General features: G+C 41.0%; 1 protein-coding gene across 1 annotated transcript in view; it reads right to left on the bottom strand.

Annotated features, from left to right (window-relative positions):
- Positions 1-2,623: 2,623 nt before the first annotated feature.
- The window catches only part of PLB1 (phospholipase B1), a 191,756-nt gene continuing 168,987 nt past the window's right edge, over positions 2,624-25,392 (bottom strand). Inside the window, 6 exon segments of the mRNA XM_036749921.1 lie at positions 2,624-2,652; positions 2,655-2,826; positions 5,988-6,062; positions 18,764-18,859; positions 19,398-19,502; positions 25,264-25,345. Coding sequence (XP_036605816.1) covers positions 2,624-2,652; positions 2,655-2,826; positions 5,988-6,062; positions 18,764-18,859; positions 19,398-19,502; positions 25,264-25,345 — 559 coding nt within the window.

The raw sequence follows: 25,392 nt of genomic DNA, 5'->3' as shown, positions 1-25,392 counted from the left end.
AAAAACAGAGATAATAAAAGCATTTACCTCACAGGCTGCTGTGAGGATCAAATAAGTTTATATATATATATATATAAAGTTCTTTGCAAATGTTAAAGCGCTACATACATGCTGTTACTGATTTTTATTAGCACATCTGGATAGTAGTCTGCATTTTCTCCTCAGTTCCCTCATTCCTTTTTACTGACAGTGGTAGTTTAAGAGATAGTAACAAGAACTCATATTTATATAACACTTTCTATGAGAATGCTTTCTTTACAAGTAAGGGAAAGATGAATATTTCAGTTTTTCAAATGGAGAAATCAGAGCCAAGAGAGCAACATCATTGGCTAAAAGTCATAAATTTAGAATTAGAAAGGACCTGAAGGATGTTTAGTCCAAGCTCCTCGTTTTGTTTTGTTTTACAGATGAGGACACTGAGGCCAAGAGATACTATGTGACCTTCCCAAGGTTATGCAGGTAGAGCATGGCAGAGCCTAGGCACACACTGTTCTTCAGAATCCCACAGCTACTAAGTACTGGAAACATGAATTCCAGCCGAGGTGTCCTCCAGCTGAGTTAGAGATGTACTGGAGCCAGCTTGAACCAGCTCACAGATGACTGTTTAATTTTCATCGTGAACATTTACACTTTCAAAATGGGCAAAGGCTATAAATCAGGGCTTGATATATTGTAGTTGGGATTTTTTATTGTCTAAACTTGAGGAAGTGATGGAAAATTGTTAATAATTCAGATTAAGCTTAAAAGTGTATTGTACACACACTCCCCTCTCCCCCACAAAAAAGATGGTTGTTAAACATTTATCAGCACACTCCTGCTATTGCTTCCCAAACACAGATGCCTTGAGAGCAGGACCTTGAGCATAGAACTCTGGCTGGGAAGGACTCTTTACCAAAGGTAATATCTCCCACCCTTTTGGGTGCTTTTCTATTTATTGCTTTTAAATTCCTGGCAGACCCTAGGCTCTAAGGGTTCATAATGAAAAGTCTAGGCATTGTGAGAGAGGGTGGAGAAACTTCTTCACTTTTCCCTCATCCAGACTTGGTGATAACACAGGCTTTCTCAAGATTCAAAATATGGCCCCACGGCCTTCAAAAGGCCGTGCTGGCTAATGGGAACTAAATTGTCTCCTTCCCTGTTTAGAGAGATATCACTAGCCAAGTACTGAGGATACAAATACAAAGAAAAAAAAAGAAAACAGTCCCTGTAACCTCTCAAGGAGCTTACAATTTAGTGGGGAAAAACAAAACACAAAAGGAGGCTGAAAAGGAGGGAGGAATACCCAACTCTTGGGTATTGGATGAGTCAGTCAGAGAAGTCCCAATAGAGTATAACAGGGGAGAAATGAAATGAGATGTCTGAGCTGAGATCTCTCCTTAAATGGAGGTTTAGAGTTCATGACCCCACCCTCCAATCAGAGAGACTGAGGGTAGTGATGAGGTAGAGTCCCAAGGCCAGTGAGATCTTGCAGGATAATGAGGTAATCCCAATAATCAGCTTTCTGGGACATGGCGAAGTCAGTCAGAGAAATCCCAAGGGAGTGCAGCCAGGTGAGAAATGAGATGTCTGAGCTGAGGCCTCCTCTGGCATTGGGGTATGATAAAGTGCTACCTCTTACCCCCAACTTAGGGTTAATATGAGTGAACCTTAATTTAGGCAAGAGGTATTTTGTTTGAAAGTTGTATGTGTAGACATGTAATTTTTGTGTACTAGAGGCATCGAGGGAAACTCCTGATTCATTGGACTGAAAGCCAATTAGGAAATTCCCATGTCACCCTGAAGTATTCTTCAGCCAGAAGCACATTCTATCCCTCTCCCTGATCTTCCTTCTAACCATTGCTCCCTCAACCAGGGGAACTCCACAGCCCAACCCTTGAGTAATAATCTGCTCAGCTTTGTAACCACCACCCTGGAGCCATGCTGTCTTGATTCTGAGTCAACCAGCTGCCAACACAAACTGTCAATTCCATCTACCTGTCCCGACATCCCAGACCCCAGTTCATATTCCATCCAACCATCCATCTCAGCTACCTGCCCATTATGACTTCTCTCTTACTCCACCCTTCCCGCCTTTCCTCCTATCTACCTCTTACTTTGGTTAGTATAGTCTAGTACCACCATAGTTCCTTGAGAAGGCATATCAATTGAATCCACTATAGCTCCATTCATTGTCCCTGTGAATTCTCAGACCTTCCTTGGCCATCACTCCTATATATGTGTTGGTTCCCCTTACTAAAATGTAAGTTCCTTTAGGTCAGGAACTTGTTTGCATTTTTATTGATATCTCTAGCACTTAGCACAATTCTTGGCACATAGAAAGTGCTTAATAGATGGTTTTCATTCATTCAAGGCTCTGTATCAGGCTAATCCAAGAGTAGGGAGGCTCTTTTGCCTTTATTAAAAAAAATTAGCCTTTTATTTTAGATTGGCTTGCAAAGTGGTGATTTCAGGAGACCTAGTCCCAGAATGTTGGTGTTGTTCCCTGAAGACTCCAGTGGTCACCAGACATTGAAGTTAATGATCTGGATGTTGGCAAGGGATGGCTGAGGTAGAGAGAACCCTGGTGATGGGGTGCCTTTGGGGGAGGAGTTTGATATGAGATAGCTCCAATAGGAGTTGATGCTTAAAAGACTGTGGACATGAGGTTTATAAGCGCTCTTCCCGCCAGGAGCATTTCCTGGTCCTCCACACCAGCACCAGCACTACGCCAGCCACGAAGCTACCAGCAGCAGCCAGCAACACGGCCCAGTAGGGGACCCTGGAGGACTTGTCCTTTTCCTGTTGAAGCAGCCCACTGTTCCGCAAGGTATAGAAGTAGGGGTTGTCCTGTGGAATGAGCATACAACAGGGTTCAGAGGATTAGGAGTGCACAAGAATAGTTATCAATCAACCAATTAACATTTATTCAATCAAATAGCATTTATTGAGAGCTTACTCTGTGCCACGAACTGGGCTAAAAGCACTGAGCCTAGAAAAGCAAAAAGTAAAAGCAAAAAGTAAAGTCCTTCCCTTTAAGGAGCTTATAATCAACCCTGGGGAGAGAACACGTACATATAAAGAAAGGGCACGCAAGCTAGCTTGATTGGAGCAGCAAGATGTCCTGAGGGAGAGACAGGGAATGGCATAGGTCAGGCAGGCCAAATCCCTACCATCCCCTTGACCAACACCTTCTCTATTAGACTCAGGTGGAGATAGCCCAGGACTCTGACCCCCTCCACCCCAAGTCCCATGAACAGCAGCATCCTACACCTCTGACTGCTGACCCTAATTCCAGCCTGACCAACATCCAGGGAACAACACTTTGACCTGGCAAGAGGTTGAATCTTTAGCCTCTCGAGATGCTGCAGCCCCTGTCCCCTCAGCAGTCAGGGCTATTGAACATCCAGAAAAGGTGCCAGTACCATCAAGTGATTGAATACCAGAAACTGCTAGGGTTTTATCAGCCAGACTGACATCAGCCCTGCAGCCCAAATCCCAAACTTGTATTGTCTCCCTGCTCTTTGAGATTTGTATCTCCAGCATTTAGCACAATGCTTTGTGCAGAGTGCATGCTTAATAAGTGTATTTTTCATTCATTCATTCATTCATTCATACCCGAGGATCAGAGTGGGCTAGAGAAGATGGATGATACAGCCCAGCTGGAATAATAAGTGCTTAATAAATGTTGAATTGAAATAAGTTATAAAATTGGGCATAAAGATGGGGAGGACTGGGAACGGAGGCAGCCTTCTTACTCCAGGTACATCATTCTCCTTTTGGCCCTGTTCTTGGTAGCTCTGTTCCTTGAGTATCTTAGGGAGCAAAAAGGACTTAACTCCAGCCTGTTCTGGGGGCATTCGCTTGCTTGGCTGGATAAGAGTGAGGGTCACAGAATCGTAGGATTTACAACAGGAAGGGATTTCAGAGGTCATCTAGGTCAACCTTCTTATTTTACAGGTGAGAAAACTGAGGCCCAGAGAGGCAAGCAACTTGCCCAGGGTTAAGTCAGGGGAGAAGAGGAAGGATTAGGGAGGGGAGAATGAAGGAGGAGGACGATCAAGGAAGGAGGAGGGTAGAATCGTAGCTGCGTGTCCCTGGGCCACCTGTACTGGTTGGTCACCACTGGCTGCTCCTTGAAGCAGTTGGTGGTTCATGAGACTCACCAGCATTTCTTCTGGGTAACACTCCTTCCCAAATGCCTGCTGAGTTAGACTATAGAAAACTTAGCCTTTTCTCTCTATGGCCCTGAGAAGTTTTGGTAGCTGTCTGTAACTTATGATGTGCTTTTTTTTCCTCTTTGAGAGGGTGCTGATGACTTAGTTTATTTCTAATCTCCTTGGGGAAGAGAAGAGAGACAAGTAGGCCCCCATTCCCCTATGGCCCTATCTCATCCAGACCTTTATGGTATCATGGGTGGAGCTGGAAGGGACCTTAGAAAACATTTAGTCTACTCTCCCCATTTTACAGATAAGGAAACTGAGTCTCTACTGTCCTCTTTGCTAAAGATACTTCTTGAGGTCTTTAGTAAGAAAAAACAGAGCTGGTCAGCCAAGGTTTGGAGTGAGGAGGGCTTCCAGGAGAGAACATGGTGGTAGTGAGTGGGTAGAATGCTGGACTTGGAATCAGGAGGACCTGAGTTCACATTCTGCTTCAGACACTCACTAGCTGTGTGACCTTGGGTAAGTCACTTCTCTGTCTGCCTTAGATTCCTCAGCAATAAAATGAGATCAGATTAGATGATGTCTAAGGATCCTCCTAGCTTTGATCTATGATCCTATAATAAATCCTAGCCTGGCTATGTTCCTCATATTCAATCTTCCCTCAGTGAAATCCCAGGACTGCTGGAAGTAACATTAGGAATTTGGGGGAAGGGCATTCTTTATTTTCTTGCTGTCTTTCCTGCCCCCCCCCCCGGTCACCCATGAGATCATTAGTAACAAACTTCTTGGCCTTGGAATCTCTAAGTACTTTCCAGCCAGACTCTCCTTTTAAAGTATATTAAAAGTATTGCCTCAATGGAGTATAGGAAACTATCTTGCCCTACAAGAAAGTAAGGGGAAAGGGGATGGAGGGAGTGGGGTGATAGAATGGAGGGCAGACTGGGGAAAGGAGCAATCAGAATACATGACATCTTGGGGTAGGGAGAGGGTAGAGATGGGGAGAAAATTCGTAACTCAAAATCTTATGGAAACGAATGTTGAAAACTAAAAATGAATTTAAAAAATTAAAAGAAAAAATAAACAAAGAAAAAAATTACTAAATTAAAAAAATAAAATAAAATTAGTGCCTCTTCTTGACTCCCTCCTCTGAAATCATGGGGAAACAAAGGCTCTAATGGGGAAAGTGGAACATGCTGACAGGGAAGATGCCAGGACGTGGGTCATCCCAAGGGATCTCAGCCCAAGGGGGTGTCATTTGCTCTTATGCTGGTCCATGCACCTCTGCTGCCAGCTGCTATCCCCATCCCTCAACTCTGGAATTTCACATTGCTACTGAAACCTCTCAAGGGTTGAGAGTGGCAGCTCAGGTGAGGACTTTGCTCATGACCAACCAATCAACAATCATTTATTAAGCCCTACTATGTGGCAGACCCTTGACATGAAGCCTGACATATAGGTGCTAGGGATACAAGGCGTAGTCTGCAGCAGGGAGTTTTGACCTTTTTTTTTTTTTGAGATGGGGACTCCTTTGGCAGTCTAGGGAAACTTGTGGACCTTCTCAGAATAATGTTTTAAAATAAACAAAATAAAACACATGGGGTTACTAAGGCAACTAATTATGATATGATACAGTTAACAAAAAAATTTTTTTAAGTTTCTGGACCCAAGTTAAGAAGGCCTGGATTATAGTTTATCAAGAGTCTAGCCAAAGAGCCTTTGGGCACTTGGAACTGAAAGCCCTTCCCCCCTGGACAGACAGTAAAGAAAGATGATGTTACACAGGGATGTGGGATGTGGGGAGGAGGGGGAGGAAGATACGGGGTGAGAGCTGGGTGGACTATTACTTACAGAGGTTGGACACTTGACTTTTGTCCGGCTGTAGGTAAAGTTGTTGTAGGTTTGCTTCCGGCCCACTGGTTCCAGCTGAAACAGCACAAAGAAAGTTGATCCTACTGATTCTACTTACTCCCAAAGCTGCCTGACTCAGAGGGAAAAGAGTGGGTGGGCCCGCTACACATACTTTATTTAGCCTCTGATAGAATGGGAAGAAGGTGGTGGAGTGGCACTAACCCTCACCAAAGGCAGAAACAATGGGGGACTCAATACAACACTCAAACTTATACTTTGAGAGAATTCTTGGAAACCAGTCCATCAACTCCAAATTATACTTGTGTGAAAATAAAACTAAGTGTGAGGAGTCATTTTCGGTGTGGTGGGGGAGGAATAAAAATTGCTTCCCTGTTTTGTTTTGAGCCTCTCAAAGAGAAGCAGATTTTTTTCCTATGGGTCAGAGGGCATGGTGGACTGGTCTTGGAATCATTCACACTGGCATTAACCACCTCACAGGATTGTTGCAAGAAAAATGTTATAGAAAGGAAGTTGTCAAAATATCCACAGCAATATTTTAATTTTTTTGTGTGTGGTAGCATTGAACTGGGAACAAAGCAGTTGCCTACCCATTTGATACATGGATGTAATGGCATATTGTTGATACAGAGGGAAGAAAGTAGAAAGGGGGATAGGTTAGGAAGGAACAAAATATAGTTAGTCTTTCACAACATGAGTATTGTGGAAGGGTTATACATAACGATATGCATGTGGCCTATGTTGAATTGCTTGCCTTCTTAGGGAGGGTGGGTGGGAAGGGAAGAGGGGAGAGAATTTGGAACCCAAAGTTTTAAAAACAGATGTTCAAAAACAAAAAAAAAGTTTTTGCATGCAACTAGAAAATAAGATACACAGGCAATGGGGCATAGAAATTTATCTTGCCCTACAAGAAAGGAAGGGAAAAGGGGATGGGAGGGGAGTGGGTTGACAGAAGGGAGGGCTGACTGGGGAACAGGGCAACCAGAATATACGCCATCTTGGAGTGGGGGCATGGGCAGAAATGGGGAGAAAATTCGAAATTCAAACTCTTGTGAAAATCAATGCTGAAAACTAAATATGTTAAATAAATAAATTTAAAAAAAAATAAGATTTTGGTGGTAGCTTAGGTCAGAGGAAGGTCCATGGAAGCTAACGTGGAAGAGAATCAACAGCGAAGAGGAAAGGTCCTGGGGCACCCCCAGGATAGAGAGCTGCAATTTTTTTTAAGCAAGCAAGCAACAAATCTTGACTGTTAGTTGAGAGTAGTTTGTCCTTCATTTTCAAGGAGGACCAATGACATCATGGAGTGCCCATGAATTGGATTTAAGTGAGGCAGAGCTGGGCAAAGTCATCAACCTCACACTCTCTTCCTAAGTTATCAAAGTCCAGTATGAAGACAGGAGTCAAGATGACCGGTGATGGCCTGGAATGCAGTGGATGACCTTGGCATCTTTGCTATCTGACTAAGCTCCAAGCGCTCCACAGCACCTGCTTCAGTCGCCTTCATGGCCATTGGAACAAATTGTTCTCATCTCATCTCTCCATTCCACTGTGGGAAGTTTTCACATGCTTAGGGTAGACCTCTCCCTAACTCACCAACAGGTTTGAGGCCTGTCAGTCACCCTCGACCTCATTTAGCCTGTCTGCTGAGGTTTGCCAGGGTGTTGATACTATATATGTGTAAAGGCAATCAGTGAATGGGAAGATCTTCCCAGCCCATTTCAGTGGGCTTTAGGGATGGGACTCTCAGGGTCCTGGGGGAGTGGCTAGGACCGGAGCCAATGGAAACCTGTGGTGGGAGGAGCTTGCTGAACAGTTGGAGCAGAGCTAAGAGGCAGTTGGTGAAGCAGTTGGGGAGAGCTGAAGGAGAGAGGAAGCTAGCTAGAACACAGCTTGGAGATTGCGGCACAAGCGGCAGTGACAGCAGCAGGTGCTACGAAAAGGCAGGACTGACTGACCCTCTTGGAGACCAGAGAGTGCTGAACAGGGCCTTGAGGCCAGTGGGCGGTCTTCTTGCTGGAGGGCCCTGGCATTGGGGGTGGGGGGAAGCACCAGTATGGCCTGGCTTGCTGCTTTCTGTGGCCTCCTGGTCAGTATTGTGACATGGGCATACTGGTCTTGGAAGGTTCTTGCCAGGATGTTGAATTGGGGACACTGGTCCGTGGGTCTGCTATTTTTGAGCTTCGATAAATGCAACTCCTCTGCCTTCTACTTAGAGAATTCCTTATATCCTGCAATTCTGGACCATTCAGGCACATTCACGGTTATCTTTGACATCATGAATTCTGCCTTAACGATGTAACATGCTACACTTTCTTGGAGTCACAGGTGAGAGCTGAATGCCAGGTGGACACCAAAGGTGGATGAGCAGGGCTGGAAAGGGCTCAGCAAGCCCTCGCACCAGAGGTACTGAGAGCAGAAAGAAGAGACTCAAGGCCAGGAAAAGGAGATGTTAAAGAAGGAAGATTTGGGAGAAGAACAAAGAGGGAATGCTCTTTCCTCTTTAGTAATGGTCTCAGGGAAAGATAACAAGAACACAAAAACAATAACTAATATTTACATAGCACATTAAGATTGGTAAAGTGCTTTACAAATATTAGGTTATGCATCATAGGTTATTAGCATCATAACCTTCGGGGGAGGGGCTATTAGTATCGCCATTTTATAGATGAAGAGACTGAGGCAGACTGAGACTGAGTGACTTTCCCATGGTCATATAGCTAGTAAGTATTTGAGGTCATACTTGAACTTGACTTCAAGGCCAGTGCTCTATCCATTGGGCCACATTAGGAACAAGATAGAAGTTACACTGGATCCTAAAGAGAAGAGGGTAGAATTGACACATCATTGCCACACTATGGTACACCAGGGGCATAAACCAAAAATTGAAATGATGCTATGGACTGGCATGATAATTATTAAATATGAATTCAAGGGGTAAATTTGAGTCGTTCCAGAATGAAGGAATTTGATGTCACTTTAGTTCTGTAGAAAGAAATGTGCCATATTGGCAACAACATCAGTCTGGGTGTCCAGAAGCCTGGGAATCTAGAAGAGCTTGGTAGTGTGGGGAAAATGCTGGACTTGGAGTGAGAAGAAGTTTGATACTTAACAGCTGCGTGACCATAGGCAGGTTAAACCTCTTAACCTCGGTTTCTCATCTGCAAAATAGGGATCATAATGCCTGTGATACCTATGTCATAGGGTTGCTAGGTCTCATAATTATTATAGTCCCACCTTTTCCTTTAAAGAGTTGACTTATCTTGAGTAAACCACTTCATTCCTCTGGGCCTCAGTGTCTCCATCTGTAAAATGAGGTTTCTGGGATAGAGATCAAGTTTCTTTCTGGCTTTATAAAACTCTTATAAAGCATATGGCTTCTACCTAAACTAATCTACTTACTCAGTGCCATCCCAATTAAACTACCAAAAATTATTTTATTGATTTAGAAAAAAATAATAATAAAATTCATTTGGAAGAACAAAAGGTCAAGAATATCAAAGGAATTAATAAAAAAAAATGTAAAGGAAGGCCTAGCAGTTCCAGATCTTAAACTGTATTATAAGGCAGAAATTATCAAAACTATCTGGTACTGGCTAAGAAAGAGAATGGTGGTTAAGTGGAATAGAGTAGATCTATAATACACAATAGTAAATTATTATAATAATCTTGTGTTTGACAGACACAAAGATCTAAACTTTTGGAATGAGAACTCAGTATTTGGGAAAAATTGCTGGGAAACTAGAAAGCAGTCTGGCAGAAACTAGGTACAGACCAATATTTGCCATGTTAAGGTCAAAATGGATATATGACCTAGACATAAAGGGAAATATCATAAGTTAATTAGAGGATAAGAGAAGAAATTATGGATAAACAAGAGATAGCATTGTATGACATAAAATGGATAATTTTGATTATATTAAACTAAAAAGTTTTTGTATAAATAAAATCAAAGTAACCAAGCTTAGAAGGAAAGAAAAAAATTGGGGAAAAAATTTTACAGCCAGTTTCTAGGATAAAGGTCTCATATTTCAAATATATAGAGAATGGTGTCAAATTTATAAGAATGTAAGTCATTCCCCAATTGACAATTGGCCAAAGGATATGAACAGGGAATTTTTGAAGGAAGAAATCAAAACTATATATAGTCATATGAAAATCATCTATATCATTATTGATTAGAGGAATGCATATGAAAACAATTCTGAGAGATTTTATACCTACAAAGTTGGCTAAAAAGATAGAAAGGAAAATGACAAATGCTGGAGGGAATGTGTAAAAATTGGGTCACTAATACACTGATGGTGAAACTGTGAACTGATCCATTTTGGAGAGCAATTTAGAATTATGTCCAAAGAATTATAGAACTATGACCTAGCAATACCACTCTTAGGTCTGTTTCCCAAGGTGATCAGGGAAAAAGGAAAAGAACCTTTATGTTCTAAAATGTTTATAGCAGCTCTCTTTACGGTGGCAAAGAACTGGAAATGAGGGGATACCCATCAATTGGGGAATGACTGAATAAGTTGTGGTATTTGATTATAATGGAATGTTACTGTGCTGTAAGAAATGGCATGAAAAGACCTTCATGAAATAATGCAAAGTGAAGTAAGTATAATCAAGCGATTGTTGTATATAGTAGCAGCAATATTGTTCAGCTATTCTGAGTAATATGATCATTCATATCAACCATTTATGAAGGAAAGTGCTATCCATCTCCATATAAAGAATTGATATATGGAAGTATGTAGTGTATGGTTCCACATATATCTGTGGTAGATGTTGGCCTTCTCTAATGTAGGGTTGGAAGGAAAGGAGGGAGACAGCTTGGAATTCAAAATGTCACATAAATAAAAAAGAAAATTAAAAAAATAAAGCATATGGCATTTGGCAGGGTTGGGGGTGGGGTGAAATATAAGGAAGGAGAGAACATCAAGTAGTTTGTAAGATTCTATCATTTTATCTCTGGGCAGATCTAGAATGAAAACGTTCGGCTTTATCTTCTCTTCCAAAAGGAAGGCGATGGGTGGGAGGAACATTGTCTCCTGGGGAAAAGAAGGGCATGTCCTAGCCCAGCAGTACCAGGTCCTTGATGGACTAGGGTCGGGGATAATGTAAGAAGTCACATTTGCTAATGGTTTAAAGTTTGTGAAGAGCTTTCCTGCCTACCTCTAAGCCCAGTGAGGTGAAAATACCAGGATTATCATCTCTGTTTTCTAGATAAGAACTAAGAGGTTAAACAAAGTGGCCATGGTCACAGAACAAGTAAATTTCAGAGCCAGGATGAGAGAGTCCAGATTTCCTGTCTCCAAGTCCAGTATGCTACACCAATTACTTCTCCCTCTGCAAGAAGGAATAAATGTGGCTCTGAGGAAGCAGAACTGTTAGCCTGGTTGTTGCTGTCCAGTCCAGGAAGTAAATATCCAGGACAGCCTTGCTCACACTTGGGACATCTGTGGCTTACCTTCAAAGGGTTGCGGTGAGGAATGAGGGTGATGATGTATGTTAAGGGCTCTTTATGGTCAAGTATTACTGTGATGACAAATCTCAAAAGAGGAGTGGAAAAACCAGAGATGGGGAGTAAAATTCCTGGTATGTGACCTTAGGCAAATTACTTAACCTTTATGGGCAGGTGTAGCATGAGAAGTTCAGAATAGATGATCCCTAGGGTTCTTGCTCTAAATCCTATAAAGGATGAGGAGAGAATGAATAATTGAGCAATGACCAATAGAGGCTCTAGACAACTGATGATAAAATATAGCTCTCTTAGAAAAGAGGTTGGCCAAATGATCATATGGAAATACTCCAACCTCCTCACTTTACAGATGAGGAAACTGAGTCCCATAGAGGTTGACAAAGAGCATTGAAAACAGGATTTGAAGCCAGTCCCCTCACTCCAGAGTCAGGGGTGGACTCCACTAGGAGAGAATGAGGCATAGGCTGCCAGATATAGTGAGTGTTGCAGTTTATTTGTTTTAAGTTCACATCTTTGCTGTGAGATACAGTTTATTCTGGGGGAAGGGAAAGGGTGGTATTGAAAAAGGTAGCATTGTTAATTTTTGTTAAAGTACCAATGTAATAATTGCACACGTATAACCTATCTCAGATTGTTACCATCTCAGGGAGGGGCGAGGGAATGGAGGGAGAGGTAGAATTTGGAACTCAAAACTTTAAAAAAAGTGAATGTTAAAAATCATTTTTACGTGTAATTGGGAGGGAAATAAAATATTTTTTTAAAGAGTACCAATGTAATCTTCCTCTAAAAACAATTTATGATGGGAAATCAGCAGGAAAGGAAACTGGAGGGAGGAAAAAAGGAGGAGGAGGAAAAAAGTGGTTCTGGTGCTTGAATATTTTGATTTCCCTAAGTTCCCAAGAGATGGAAAGGAAGAACAAAATAGGGTAAAGCATCCTTAAAGGAAAGAAGACAAATTGGTTGTTGAAGCAGAAATGGTCATCCAAAACAGATTTGGGGGAGAAAGCTAAGCACCCAGTGGACTGGATTATGAAAATGCTGGTGATAACATAAACTGTTGGTGACTCAGAGATATCCTGACGGTAATTTGGCTCCCAGGGCTGAAGGAATGGCGTCAGTCTTCTAAGTGGGATGATGTTTAAATGACATCATAACACCCCTTGGAAAAAATATTTGGATAAAAGAAGTGTGCAGGGCAGGCTGATTTTTGTGGTAGCACCACCAGGGCAGACTGAGATAATACTCGCCCTTGGCCACAATCCCCTGTTAGTGGCTGAGCTGACCCGAGAATACAGAGGCCCTGCCATTCATTCTCCTGTGCCGTCTTGTTTCTCCGCTCTTGGGCTGCAGCTGATGTCAGACTGTGGATGTTTTATTCACACATGAAAAGGCTGCTGGAGAAGGCACAATTGTAAAGCCAAAGAGAAAGCCTGTGTTATGAGTCAGCCAGGCAAACTATGAGACAGAAGTACAGGGCTGACAGATGTGGGGATACAGTAACGTCTGGCATGCATCATCGCCATCCATGAGACCCGAAAATACAAAAAGGGGAAGATAAGATTGCAGGCTGCTTAGTTACTATGGGAAAAGATGACAGGATGTACTCAACAGGTGAAAGGATCAGCTTACGCTTGAGGCCAGATGAAAGGAAGGCTTTGGACAAGGAAGAGATTTTACTTTTCTGTTCGAGAACACAAGGCGTTATCAGCTGCCTTGTGAAAAATAGGAGACAGCACTACATAATTATAGTCAGTGTTCCCATTGGGGATATGTCTATTGGAGTAGATAAAGCAATGAAAATAAAGAAATTGAGAAGATAAGAATGTCCATGAAGTCACACAGCTGCTGACCATGAACCAAATATTTGTGAAGTCCTCAGTCCAGTCATTCCATCATTCATTCATTCATTTGTTTAAAAAAAAAACACATACAAAAACTCACCAAACCCCAAACTGCTTAAGTGCTTACTACATGCAATTCATGCATGAGTTGAACTCTTGGAGGAATACGTAATCTCATCGGTATGGGTATTCCCTTCAGTGATGCAGGTCACAGTCCATTCATACTGTCTCATCTTGTATGACTGATCCGTGTTCTCCTGTCAGTCCAGCCTAGGGGGAGGAGGAGGTCACCTGACTTGCACTAAAAGTTGAGACTCCATTTGGGGTTTTCTTGGCAAAGATACTGGAGTGGTTTGTCATTTCCTTCTCCAGCTCATTTTACAGATGACGAAACTGAGGCAAAGCGACTTGCCCAGGGTCACACAGTTAGTAAGTGTCTGAGGCTGGATTTGAACGCAGGAAGAGGCGTCTTTCTGACTTCGAACCTGGCTTTCCACTACACGTCTTAAAATCATGCGAACACAGATGGAGCATGACGGTTATCCATCACTTGTCCCTTGCTTTCATTACAGGAATGGCCAACCTCAATTTCTGGTTGTGTATTTCTCTGACAATCTCCTTTACACCACTTTTCTGACTGTTTCTCCTTGGGAACATGTTGTAGCTTGCTCACATCTACCATGTACCTCTTCCTTCATTGTTGTTTGGGTGACTCACAGCTTTAATTTTTAGTGTCAAGGATATTCCACAACTTGGAATCACATGGCTTTGACTATTGATGTCAAAAAGATGAGCCTTTGTTTTAGGGAGAAGCTTGGGGTCATTAAAAGCACTATGTAATTTCACAAAGGTAATCCATCCTGCTCTCCCTTCCCGATTCAGTTCTGGTGCCAGTTCATTGTCCATGCATAGTATCTATCCAATATACACACATATAATACACACATATATATATATATATATATATAGACATACATACATACATACATATATATATATATATATATATAGACATACATACATACATACATATATATATATATTGTGTGTGTGTGTGTGTCACTCTCTCTCTATATCCATATGTATGGCTCAATATCTGTATCTGTGCCTAAATCTTGGGCAGCTAGGTGGAGCAATGGATAGAGTACCAGGCCTAAAGTCATGAAGAACTGAGTTCAAATCTGTCCTTAGACACTTAGCTATATGATCCTGAACAAATCACTTAACTTCTGTTTGCTTCAGTTTCCTCATCTAAAAAACAGGGAAGATAAAGGAGAATCAAATATTTGGATCAAATGAGATACTAATCAGAAAGTCAGCACAGTGCCAGGCACATAGTAAGCAGTATGTAAATATTAGCCATTATTATATTATACTAATTATGAGCAATATTATATATACATGGATTAGAGCTATAAATTATCGATCCAACTGGTAGAGTACGAACAACAGGTATTCTTCATCCACTTAGTTTTTCCTGGAATGGACTCTTTTGAGTGATTATTTATCTCATTTAGTAGGCTCTGCAATGTTCTAGGATTTGCAGTAATCAGAATAATCCTTATTTGTAAACAAGATCATATGTAGAATATCACCATCTATAAGGAAGTTCTTCAATTTGTACTTTGTGCTGGAGAGTTTTCATGAGAGTGATAAACATCCCTACTGGGCATGTGTCTCATTGTTTTATGCCTCTCTTGATATTAATAATTGTAAACAAGTAAGTCTATATTCAAAGCAAGTGTTGCCCTTGGCTGTCGTGTATTTTTGGTTGGCAAAGACATAAATGTTTGTTGACTATGGCAGTTTCTAAGTTCTTTTGATCTCCTCCCTGTGGTAATTGATTTATCATCTGCTAAAAATCTCCTGGGAAATAGTGATAGTCTGTGTCAATATCCTTTTATTCACTTTCCATTTTTTTGATGGTGATGACTTGTTTAAATTGATCAAGTTGGAGTAATCTCAATTGTATACTATTTTGTATTTTTATTTGGTATCAATTTTGTGATACGTAAGAAATCAGGCTTTCCCTTTGAGTTTGCTATTCAGTTGTTTTAGTCACATCTGACTAAAGTCATATTCCATGGCTTGTAACCCTATGCCATCAGCTGTCGATGCCAAAAAGATGGGCCTTTTTTTAAGGGAGCAGTTTGGGGTCATTAAAAGCACTATGCAATTGCCCAAAGGTAATCCATCCTACTCTCCCCTTCTGATTCAGTTCTGGTTCCAGTTCATTGTCCATGCATAGTACCTATCCAATTCATACATTAAGTAGCTGTCTAACACACACACACACACACACACACACAATTGTGTCTCTCTCCCTTCTACATATCCACATATATGAATCTATATCTCTATCTGTACCTATGTCTAGGGAAGCTAGGTGCCCTAAAAGTCACGACTCCATTTGGGGTTTTCTTGGCAAAGATACTGGAGTGGTTTGCCATTTCCTTCTTCAGCTCATTTTAGAGATGAGGAAACTAAGGCAAAATGATTTCCCCGGGGTCACACAGCTAGTAAGTATCTGAGGCTAGATTTGAACTTGTGAAAATGAGTCTTTCTGACTGCAAACCTGGCAATCTATCCACTATCTAGCTGCCCTTTTCTTTGAGAGGGGAGATTTAATTTTCTTTTCCTTTTCTTTATTGTTTGTGGTTGGGGAAGGCTATTTTAATTATATTATTATGTATTCGAAAGTCTGGGAGAATATGAATTACTGATTTGGTTAGGACCTGTACCACATAGTCTTTTCCCAAGACTTCTTAGTGGCAAGGCTCTGGGGAAGGTGGTGTTGTTGATGTTTGTCCTTTGTTCTCAAAGAGGACCATGATATCAGGAAGGTGATGCCATGACTTGCAAGTGAATTGATCTAAGTGAGGGAGGGCTGTGCAAAGTCACCAGCCTCACTTTCTTCTCTGGGGCCATCTGGGTCCAGTGCAAGATATAGATCAGGATGATGGAGAGGGCCCCCACTGGGGAAGGTATCCAAAAAGAAAATGCAGAGTATCCTGAAATCACTAAGAAGATAGCCAGGATTTAATCTTTGCCAAACACATTCCAGTAGATTTGCTGAAGACAGCAAATATCAAAACTGGAGGGAGAATATAAAGGTGGAGTTGAAACTACTTCACCGAATTTAGTCTTGATATCTTAACTAGATAAAAACACATCTCAATCAATCATAGGCCTTAAATTAAGTCAACTTAAATTAAGTCAACTGGAATGTATTACACAAGTATTGTGTTTGGATTGGCTGAGAAAACTTGGCCATGCTCCAGGTATCATCTATAAATTGTCAACCAAGTTGAGAAAGCAGGATTTCCAGAGCTTCAAGCAAGTGTGTCTTTCCAACACATCCTTGGAGAGAGAACCACTTGCAGAGGAAAGGCCTTGGTTTCAGGCAGGGATAGACCATGTCAACTTCAAAGGACACATAAAATTCTGGATTTCCCATCTGTCTAACCGATGTCCTAGCCTCATTCCCAGATCAGCTGGAAGCAATGTCTGCATAGGGAGCCAAGGTCTGATGGTCAAAAATTTATTACACTTGCAGAGAAATTCTCAAGTACTCCATGAATGGGAGAAAAGGATTTCTGGCAGCAAGGTGTGGCAAGTCATTGTTTTGCCACATGGTTTCTCTAAGCTTGAACATACTTTTCCATGAATCTGTATGTACTTGTTGGAGATACAGTTATATTCATAGACACAGCAGTTCGTAGGTTTAAGAGTTTTTTTAAAAAAATGTTTCTTATTGTAAATTAGTAAATGCCCTTTCCTAAAAGCCACTTAAGGATGAATGACTAAGTGATTCTCAACTGGTAATATTTGGGGGAAGGGAGAATACACAGGAATGTGGGTTTGAGCCAATGACATTAGAGAATCTCTCCTCTGGGCGGAACCCTAGAACCCAAAATAACTCTAGGAACTTGATTTGTCAATGGGAATAGGAGTTGAGATAGGGCTCTTCAGAGCTTTCATAGGCTATGTAATATAGACACACAAGATACGCACATACACACACACACACACACACACACACACGATAACCTTAGAAAGGTAGTCACAAACAGCTGAATCTGGTAGGAAATAAGGGAATCCAAAAGGTGGAGAGTGTCTTCTCAGCATTTAGGCTGGCCAGTGTTAAGCCATGGAAAGCACTGTTAGAACAGTAAGAAGGCCACTTTACCTAGACCACAGTGTGCACGCAGGGGAGTAAACAATAAGAATGAAAATGTAGGGATCAGATTGTAAGGAGTCAGGCAGTTAGTAAAGAAGAGTTATTAAATGCTGAGGATATTAAGCAAGGCCAAAAAAAAGCCTTTAAATATCAGAAATATCCACATTTTAGAGTTAATAAAACTTGAGATTCAGAGAAACTGTGACTTGCCCATGGTTATATAGCTAATAAGGTGGTCAGAGATGGAATATCAACCTAGACTTTCTTGATTCTAAGGCTAATATTCTGCCTACTATACCACACTGTGAAGGATATAATATATATTTTAAAAATGATCCATGTCCTCAAAGAGTTTATTATCTAACAAAGATGAAAAGATATGTACATAGATAATGATAATATGAATTAGACTAAATACAAAAAGAATACAAAATTCTATGGGATGAAAAGAATATGAGATCACTGTATGCACATATTCTGTGATTTATATGATACTTTCCTTTTTTCTCCTCCCCACCCCTCCATCTCCACAGTAGAAGGTACAAAGAATTAAGAAGAGCCCAGTAGAAGCACAATGTTCTGATGTAATATGGAGAAGGTAGATCTCTGCTTTCAAATCTATGCCAACAAGAGATTGCTGAGGGTAAATAAGGGGATTAAAGGGAATAAAAAAAGAATTTTTACAAGGAGGAAGGTGAGAAGAAAAGTAAAGGAAGAAGGGAGTGGACTTGGAAACTTGCTGCTTTTCTTCAGCTGTTTTGAAATGGGGATGTTTAAAGAAAGAATGGAAAGTAATTCATCTTACCAGGGATACTCTCAGGCTTGCCTTGTAGAAAGGTAGACTTGGGCCACATATGCATCATAGCCCTTTAACAGAAGCAGGGGCTACTGGGATATGCAGTTTTCCCAGGTGGTAGCAGAGACTGAAAGATCACAAAATGAAGGAGTCTTGTGGGAAGCAGCTCTGGGGCCTCTCTCTTTCCTCCAAGCTCTAAAGTTTCATAGCTTCCAGAAGCTGCATCCTTCAGTGACTCTTTCTACCTGGGAAAACTGCATTTTCCACATGCCTCTGCTGCCAATATGGAGCTACAGTATTTCAAATAAACAAACTCTTGAGGACAAATAAGCTTAGCTATACAGTAAATTAAGTTTTTTGAAAGAAAGGGACCCCACAAGCCAGAGCAGGTGTTGTAAGCAGTGGAAAGCATTCTCAACATGGAGCTGTTCACAGTGAAGCTGGACCATGCCTCCCACCACATACCATGTTGTTCCAGAGGGCGATGGCCATCTCTGCATGTCCCCTCTCAGAGAAGTGGAAACAATCCACAGAGAAGAAGCTCAGGTCTGGATTTCCTTTCTGTGAGCAAACACAGTGGGATTATCTTCCAGGAAAGAGAGAAACCTTCATACTTGAAGGTGAAATGGTCCTTTGTCCTATTCACCTTTGAAGCTGAGAAAGATCTGCCCAACCAATTTAACCATCAACAATGTATGCTTAGACAAAGCAGAGTAAATGTGGATTTTTGAAGTTTTTCTTTTAATAGTTAGTCTGAATGCTGACCATTTGCATTCCATTTGGGTTCTTCCTTCCCATTTTTCTACAATTTTACCTGGAGAGGGATCACCCATTTGGGTAATGGTTTAAGTATAGCTCAAAGCAATAACCATAAGAGTTTGGCTAGGTAGCTCCTCGCCTAAACATTTCCCACTGCCACCCCCTCCTTCCTATCATTTCCAACTCTGCAGAGAGGCTAGGAGAAGTCAATTCAGAAAATGCTATGCCCATGCCTACTTCACAGTCAGGAGAGGACTCTTTGGAGAAGAAAGAGTCCCATGTGACATAACACACTTGAACAGGGCTACCCCTCCCCACTCCCAAAAAGCCCCCAACTTACATCATCAAATGGGACTATAGTGTTTTGAAAGAATGGCTGCACCACCACAGCGAAGTCCTCCCGTTCCATGTATTGTTGACTGAAGGTGATCATTGAACTGCCACTCTGGGAATGGGAGAAAGAGGCTCCAAATGTCAGTTACTTTCCTGGTCATCTGAATCTTCCTGAAGTCCACTGCCAGTTACCTGGGAGCTCTGCTTGCTAATACCTCATTGGTCAGAGGTTCTTTTACTGCAGAACATGGATCTGACTGCTTCTTGTGCCTAGAATACTCTTCCTCCTTACCTCCACCTTTGCTCTTCTCAAGGTTTAGCTCAAATACCACCTCCTACCAGGAGTCTTTCTTGATTTTGATTCTCCCTGTTGTTAGTGCCCCTCACCTCCCCTGACCTGTGTATTTTTCTGTGGGGGCTTTTATTTATCTGTGGTTTGTTGTCTTCTCCTAGTAGAATGTAAGCTCTTTGAGCGTAGAGACTGGTCAAACTTTTTGAGTTGCAATATCAGTGCTGAGCAATGTCTGGCATACAGCTGGTACAGTACTTAATAAATGCTTGCTGATAGAAGCAACTATCAATCTGCCCTAGGCAAGTAAAGGCAAGGGTAATATTCAAGTGCAGAAGGACTGTGGTTTCCATCCCATAAATCCTCTGTAAAGTTGGGTCTGTATAGCTGACCTGGTTGTCCCTGTAAATGGTGACCCTTGATCTTTTTTTAGAATATAGAATTTGATTGATATCTTTTGTTTTTACACCGCCTACGTTTTCCACTGAATCCCATCCCTTCTTCTCTCCCTGAAAGTCATCCCTTATTTTAAAAAGGAAAGATACAAAGAGGAAGAAAAAAATGTTCAACAAAATTAATTAATATATTGAAAAAAATCTGATGTTATATCCACTGTTCTGGCCCTTGCTCTCGTCTTATGAAGGGATAAAGACATAGGGTTATTTAGAGCAAGTTCATCAGTTTAGATTTAACTCAGATTTGGGGTTGTCTCCTGCTGGCTTATCTGAAGAGAGTACATCAACTTTCAACTGAAGAATGGATCCTTGGAATGAAATGAACTGAAGAAACATTTATTGAGTGTTTGCCCTAGAAACTCTGGAGAATATGTTACTTGACTCTTGTTCTCATGGACCTTACAGTCTAGTTGGGGAAAAGAGATAGGAAACACATATATGAGATGACAACAAGGTATATAAGAAGATCACAAAAAGGATGATAGATTCTGAGTCATGGAAAAATCAGAGGAACTCCAAGAGAAGCAATAATGAAACACATCCCATCATCATTGGCAGAGAGATGAGTAACTATTAGAACAAAATATTATATATGTTGTTACAGAAGGTTTCTCTATTGGATGTTTTTGCTAAATTATCTTTCTTTGCCCCAAGGGTGCAGTCTGGAGGTGGGGACGGGAACTAATAGATATAAAAATAAAAGATCATCCAAAGGTATTTTTTTAAATAATAAAAATATATGCATATGCAACAAGAGAACATGGTCCAAGTGCAATACTCTGTGGTACAGATTATGATTGACATGGGGAAAAAGAAAAAAACACCAATTTTTATGAGATATGGTTAGTCAGGGAAGACTTCATAATGAAGCCTAAACTAGAGCTGGATGTGGCAGAATTTGGGATTGCAGAGAGGAATGGGGTAGAAATTACAGAGGAGGGGAACAGCATGATTGAATGTGGAAAGAAGTATGGAAGTATGAAGCCAGTAGGAATCAGATGGAATGGGAGATAGGTCTGGAGAAATAGAATGAGGCCAATTGATACAAGACCTGGAACCAAGCGAGACTGAGTCTATGTTTGATCTAATGGGCAATAGAAAGCCATTGTCAGTTCTTAAGTAGGGAATTGGCATAATTAAGAATGGTGTTGGGGGGAGTGGTATGGTAATGATTCAATATCAGGGAACAGTTTGAAGAAGAAAGAGACTAGAGGCAGAAAGCCCAGTAGAGACTCTTGCATCAATTTAGCTAAGAAATAAATGAAAGTTGATATCAGGAGGAATAGGAAAAGAAGGGAGGGATTTGTTGGCAAAGGTACCTTATTGTCAGCTTTTAAAAAAGGATGAAAATCCAACCATTTTGGAAAATAAATTGTAGCTATACCCCCAAAGTCACAAAAAAGTACATACTCTTTGACCAAGCAGTACCACTGCTAGGTATATGTTCAAAGATGTCAAAAAACAGAGGGAAAGGACCCATATGCACAAAAATATTTACGATAGTGTTGTCTGTTGTACTGTAGCAAATAGTTGGAAATGGGGTGGGAGTATCCATCGATTGAAGAATGGCTGAACAGATTTAAATCCTGCCTCAGCTGCGTGACCCTGAGCAAGTCATCTAACCTATCAACCTAATCTGTAAAATTGTAATAATAATGGCATCTGCCTTAGATGCTGCAAAGTAGAGAGTGCTGAATGCAAGAGGGAGTTTCAGAATGTGGAGTCAGTAGAGCCCACAGGAGAGAGAGCGTTGAGTGGGGACTTAGGATTGGTGAGAGATCTTCTTATAGGAGGGCCCTAGCATCGAGGGGAAGCACGAGTATGGTCTGGTTTGCTGCTATAATATTCTGTTTGTAACCTCCTTGTTACTATAGTGAGGTGGGCTTATTGGTTCTGGAATGTTGTTGCCATGATATCCAATTGGGGGCATTGGTCCTTTGGTCTGATCCTTTGGAGTCTAAATAAATGTTATACTTCCTCTGCCTTCTGCCTAGAGAATTCATTATATTCTGTGATTCCAAACCATTCAGGAATGCTCATGGTCCTCTTTGAGGTCATGAATGTTCCCTTAGTGATATATCAGTATAGTCTCCATGACCAAAAATGTGTAAATCACTTTGTAAACCTTGAAGTGCTATGTAAATACTATCTTATTATTGTTGTTGTTGTGATTTCACTGTTAGAAATAATGAATATAACAGATTCAAAGCAAGCTTGGAAGGAACCTTCAATGAATTCACAGAATGAAGTGAGCAGAACTAAGAAAATAATTTATGTGATGATCACCATAATGTAAAAGAAAACAACTTTGACAGACTTTAGCATTCTGATCCATGCAGTGACCAATCATGGCTTCAGAAGACTAGTGACAAAACACATTCTGCCTCCCCCCACCCAACTATGTTCACAGAGGGGTGATGGACCAGAGGTGCAGTAAAAGACATATATATGTACAGATATAGTCAATTTGCTGATTTGGTGTTTTGTTTCATAATTATTGGTCACAAGAGATCTTTTATTTGAAATGAGGGGAGTTGAGGAATAGTGAGAGTGATGTAAGAAAAGTGTATCAAGGAAGCATTTTAAAACACACAAAAGAGCAGAAGGAAGTTCAGGAGGGGGTGTAAGCAGCAGGGAAGGATTTATTCTAGTATGTTAAATTTAATATATAACTTTAAAACTGTACATAATAGAAGTGCACAGTTTCAAATATAATTTTCTTTTCTATTCTTTATGTATAGAAACATTGAACTTTGCTAATATTTGTTAAGTTTAAAATAATAAATTAAAAAAAATTTTAAAAGACCAAGGACGAGCAGTAACATAAATATCTATTTCTTACCCACATCCCTGGGTGAGAGATGGACCATGTGATGATGGGACAGTGGGGAGTGGTGCTGGATGAGATAAGAGATTTAATTGCTGTATCATCCTGGGTTCATGTTGGTAACTAATGTTTTTCACTCCATTAGGATCATCGTTGGCCTCTGTGCTTTGAGGGGAGTAAGCCTGGGCTGGAGCTACAGGCAGGCAACAGACTGGGAAGGAGGAGCTTGACTAGCTGGTGCCCCAAATATCTGAGACTTCTTTTAAGGCAATAAGCAGGAAAGGGAAGCGAAGGATGGAGACAGCCTGGCTATCCCCACCCTTTCCCTTGTATACTTATCAAGCTACATTAGTATCATTCCAAGACATCTTTGTGTCCTCTCCTTCCATCCATTCCACAATCATCTTCATCATAAAAGCTAACATTTATATAATGTTTTAAGGTTTGCCAAATTCTCTGTATATTACATCAGTAGTGTCAAACTCAAATAGAAACAGGGCCCACTAAACCATACAGGATGATCCCTGTGGGCTACATTTTGACTTAGAAAACCACATAGTAACATTGTCTATGTTCAATTATAATTTTATTTATTTTGTTAAATATTTGCCAATTATATTTTAATGTCATTCTGGCCATACTTGGGAGCGGCCTATTGGATATATATTTGATGCCTCTGTATTATATCATCTGATTGTCACAAAAACTTTGTGAAGTAGGTTCTTATTATTATCCTCATTTTACAGATGAGGAACCTGAGCCTGAGAAAGGTTAAGTGATTTTCCCAGGGTCACACAGTGGGTAAGTACCTGAGGCAGCATTTGAACTCAGGTCTCCCTGACTCCAAGTTCAACACTTTAAATGTCAGGTTTACAAAGATGAATATGAAAAAAGTCTTTGCCCTCAAAGGAACTTATATGTTCTATTTAATTAATATGGTATCTAATTATAACATAATTAATAATTAATATATACATAAACATGTATTTGTTCCAGACATGAGACTCATTTGTATAGGTAACTACTCCCTAGGGAGGAAACTGCTCTTCCTCCAGGAAGAAGCCAGGGAGAGTTCACTGCCAGCATGTGTCTATCAAAGGTGGGGTATGAACCGGGTGTACCTTACTTAGAAGCAGGCTCCCTGATCACTGTAACCCGCTACTTTCCTTTGCAACATGTACAAATTATATACCAAGTACAGATGAAGATTTTTTAATTAATTATTTAGGTCAGTGAATGATAAATCATTACAGAAGATCTTCCATATTATAGTGTAAGCCCGGCTTTTCTTTCTTCCCCCCATCCTCCCTTGCAAGACTCTGGTTTGGAATATCAGACATTCCTTTCCCCCTTTCTTTCTTGCAAAGACCTTTAAGACTTTCCAGAATAAAGAATCAGACATTAACCTCTCAGACATCACTCTCTGGCTAATGGGCCCAAAGAATGGAATACACTAGGAGACAGGCCCGAACAAAGAGGTGATAAATCTATGTTGTTTGTGTCTTTGTCTTTGTTGTGTTAACTGTGTTTGTTAGAGTATATCCCCTGTCTTTCAATAAAAACCATGTTCTCTCAGGAGTGTGCCTTATTGCCAGCGTGAATCCAAATCCGAACCTAACTTAGCTTAACTGAACAGTTGGGAGAGCAACAAGTGAAGAGGGGAGTAGGATTTCCTTTCAAATCTGCCACTTTAACCAGGTTTCACCTGATGGGTGTTAGGGGCACATGTGTAGTATCATTGGCCAGACCTCACCCTTGCTAGAATCAAAGTTTCAGAGCTGAAGAGAACCTTGGAGATATTCTAGTCCAGGGATGGGGAACCTGGGGCCTTAAAGCCACATGTGGCCTTCTAGGTCCGTGAGTGTGGCCTTTTGACTGAATCCAAGTTTGACAGAACAAATCCTTTTATTGAGGGGATTTGTTCTGTGAAATCTGGATTCAGTCAAAGGGCTGCACTTGAGGACCTAGAGAGCCACATGTGGCCTTGAGGCTGCAGGTTCCCCACTCCTGTATAGTCCAATCTCTTCACTTTACGTTGGAAGGGACTGAGGCCCAGAGAGGTTAAGTCACTTGTTCAGAATCACACAGTACCAGCAAAGAGCTGCCTTACAATTTTCAGCCAGGTTCTCTGACTCCAGACCCAGCCTCGTCCTTTCATGCTGCCTTGAGGATGAGCCTGCTCTCAAAAAATATTTCTTGGACAGATAACTTGGGTCTTTCCTCATACGATTAAGAAATTGTTCATTCTTGGGACAGAAAAAAGGAAAAAAAACACAGTGAAAAAAATAGTTTGGAAGCTTACCTGGAATTGTCCATTAATGTTCTTCATTTCTTGCAATTCAGGCGAATTATCCCGGAAACGTCCGAAGCAAGGGCAAACTGATCTATGGAATAAAAAGCTGTGAGTTAAAGGATTCCACCAAGCTCTAGT

This window comes from Trichosurus vulpecula, chromosome 3 (genome assembly GCF_011100635.1).
Source record: "Trichosurus vulpecula isolate mTriVul1 chromosome 3, mTriVul1.pri, whole genome shotgun sequence".
Lineage (NCBI taxonomy): Eukaryota > Metazoa > Chordata > Mammalia > Diprotodontia > Phalangeridae > Trichosurus > Trichosurus vulpecula.
Note: the sequence above shows the minus strand (reverse complement) of the source record. Positions and strands in the feature narration are given on the sequence as shown.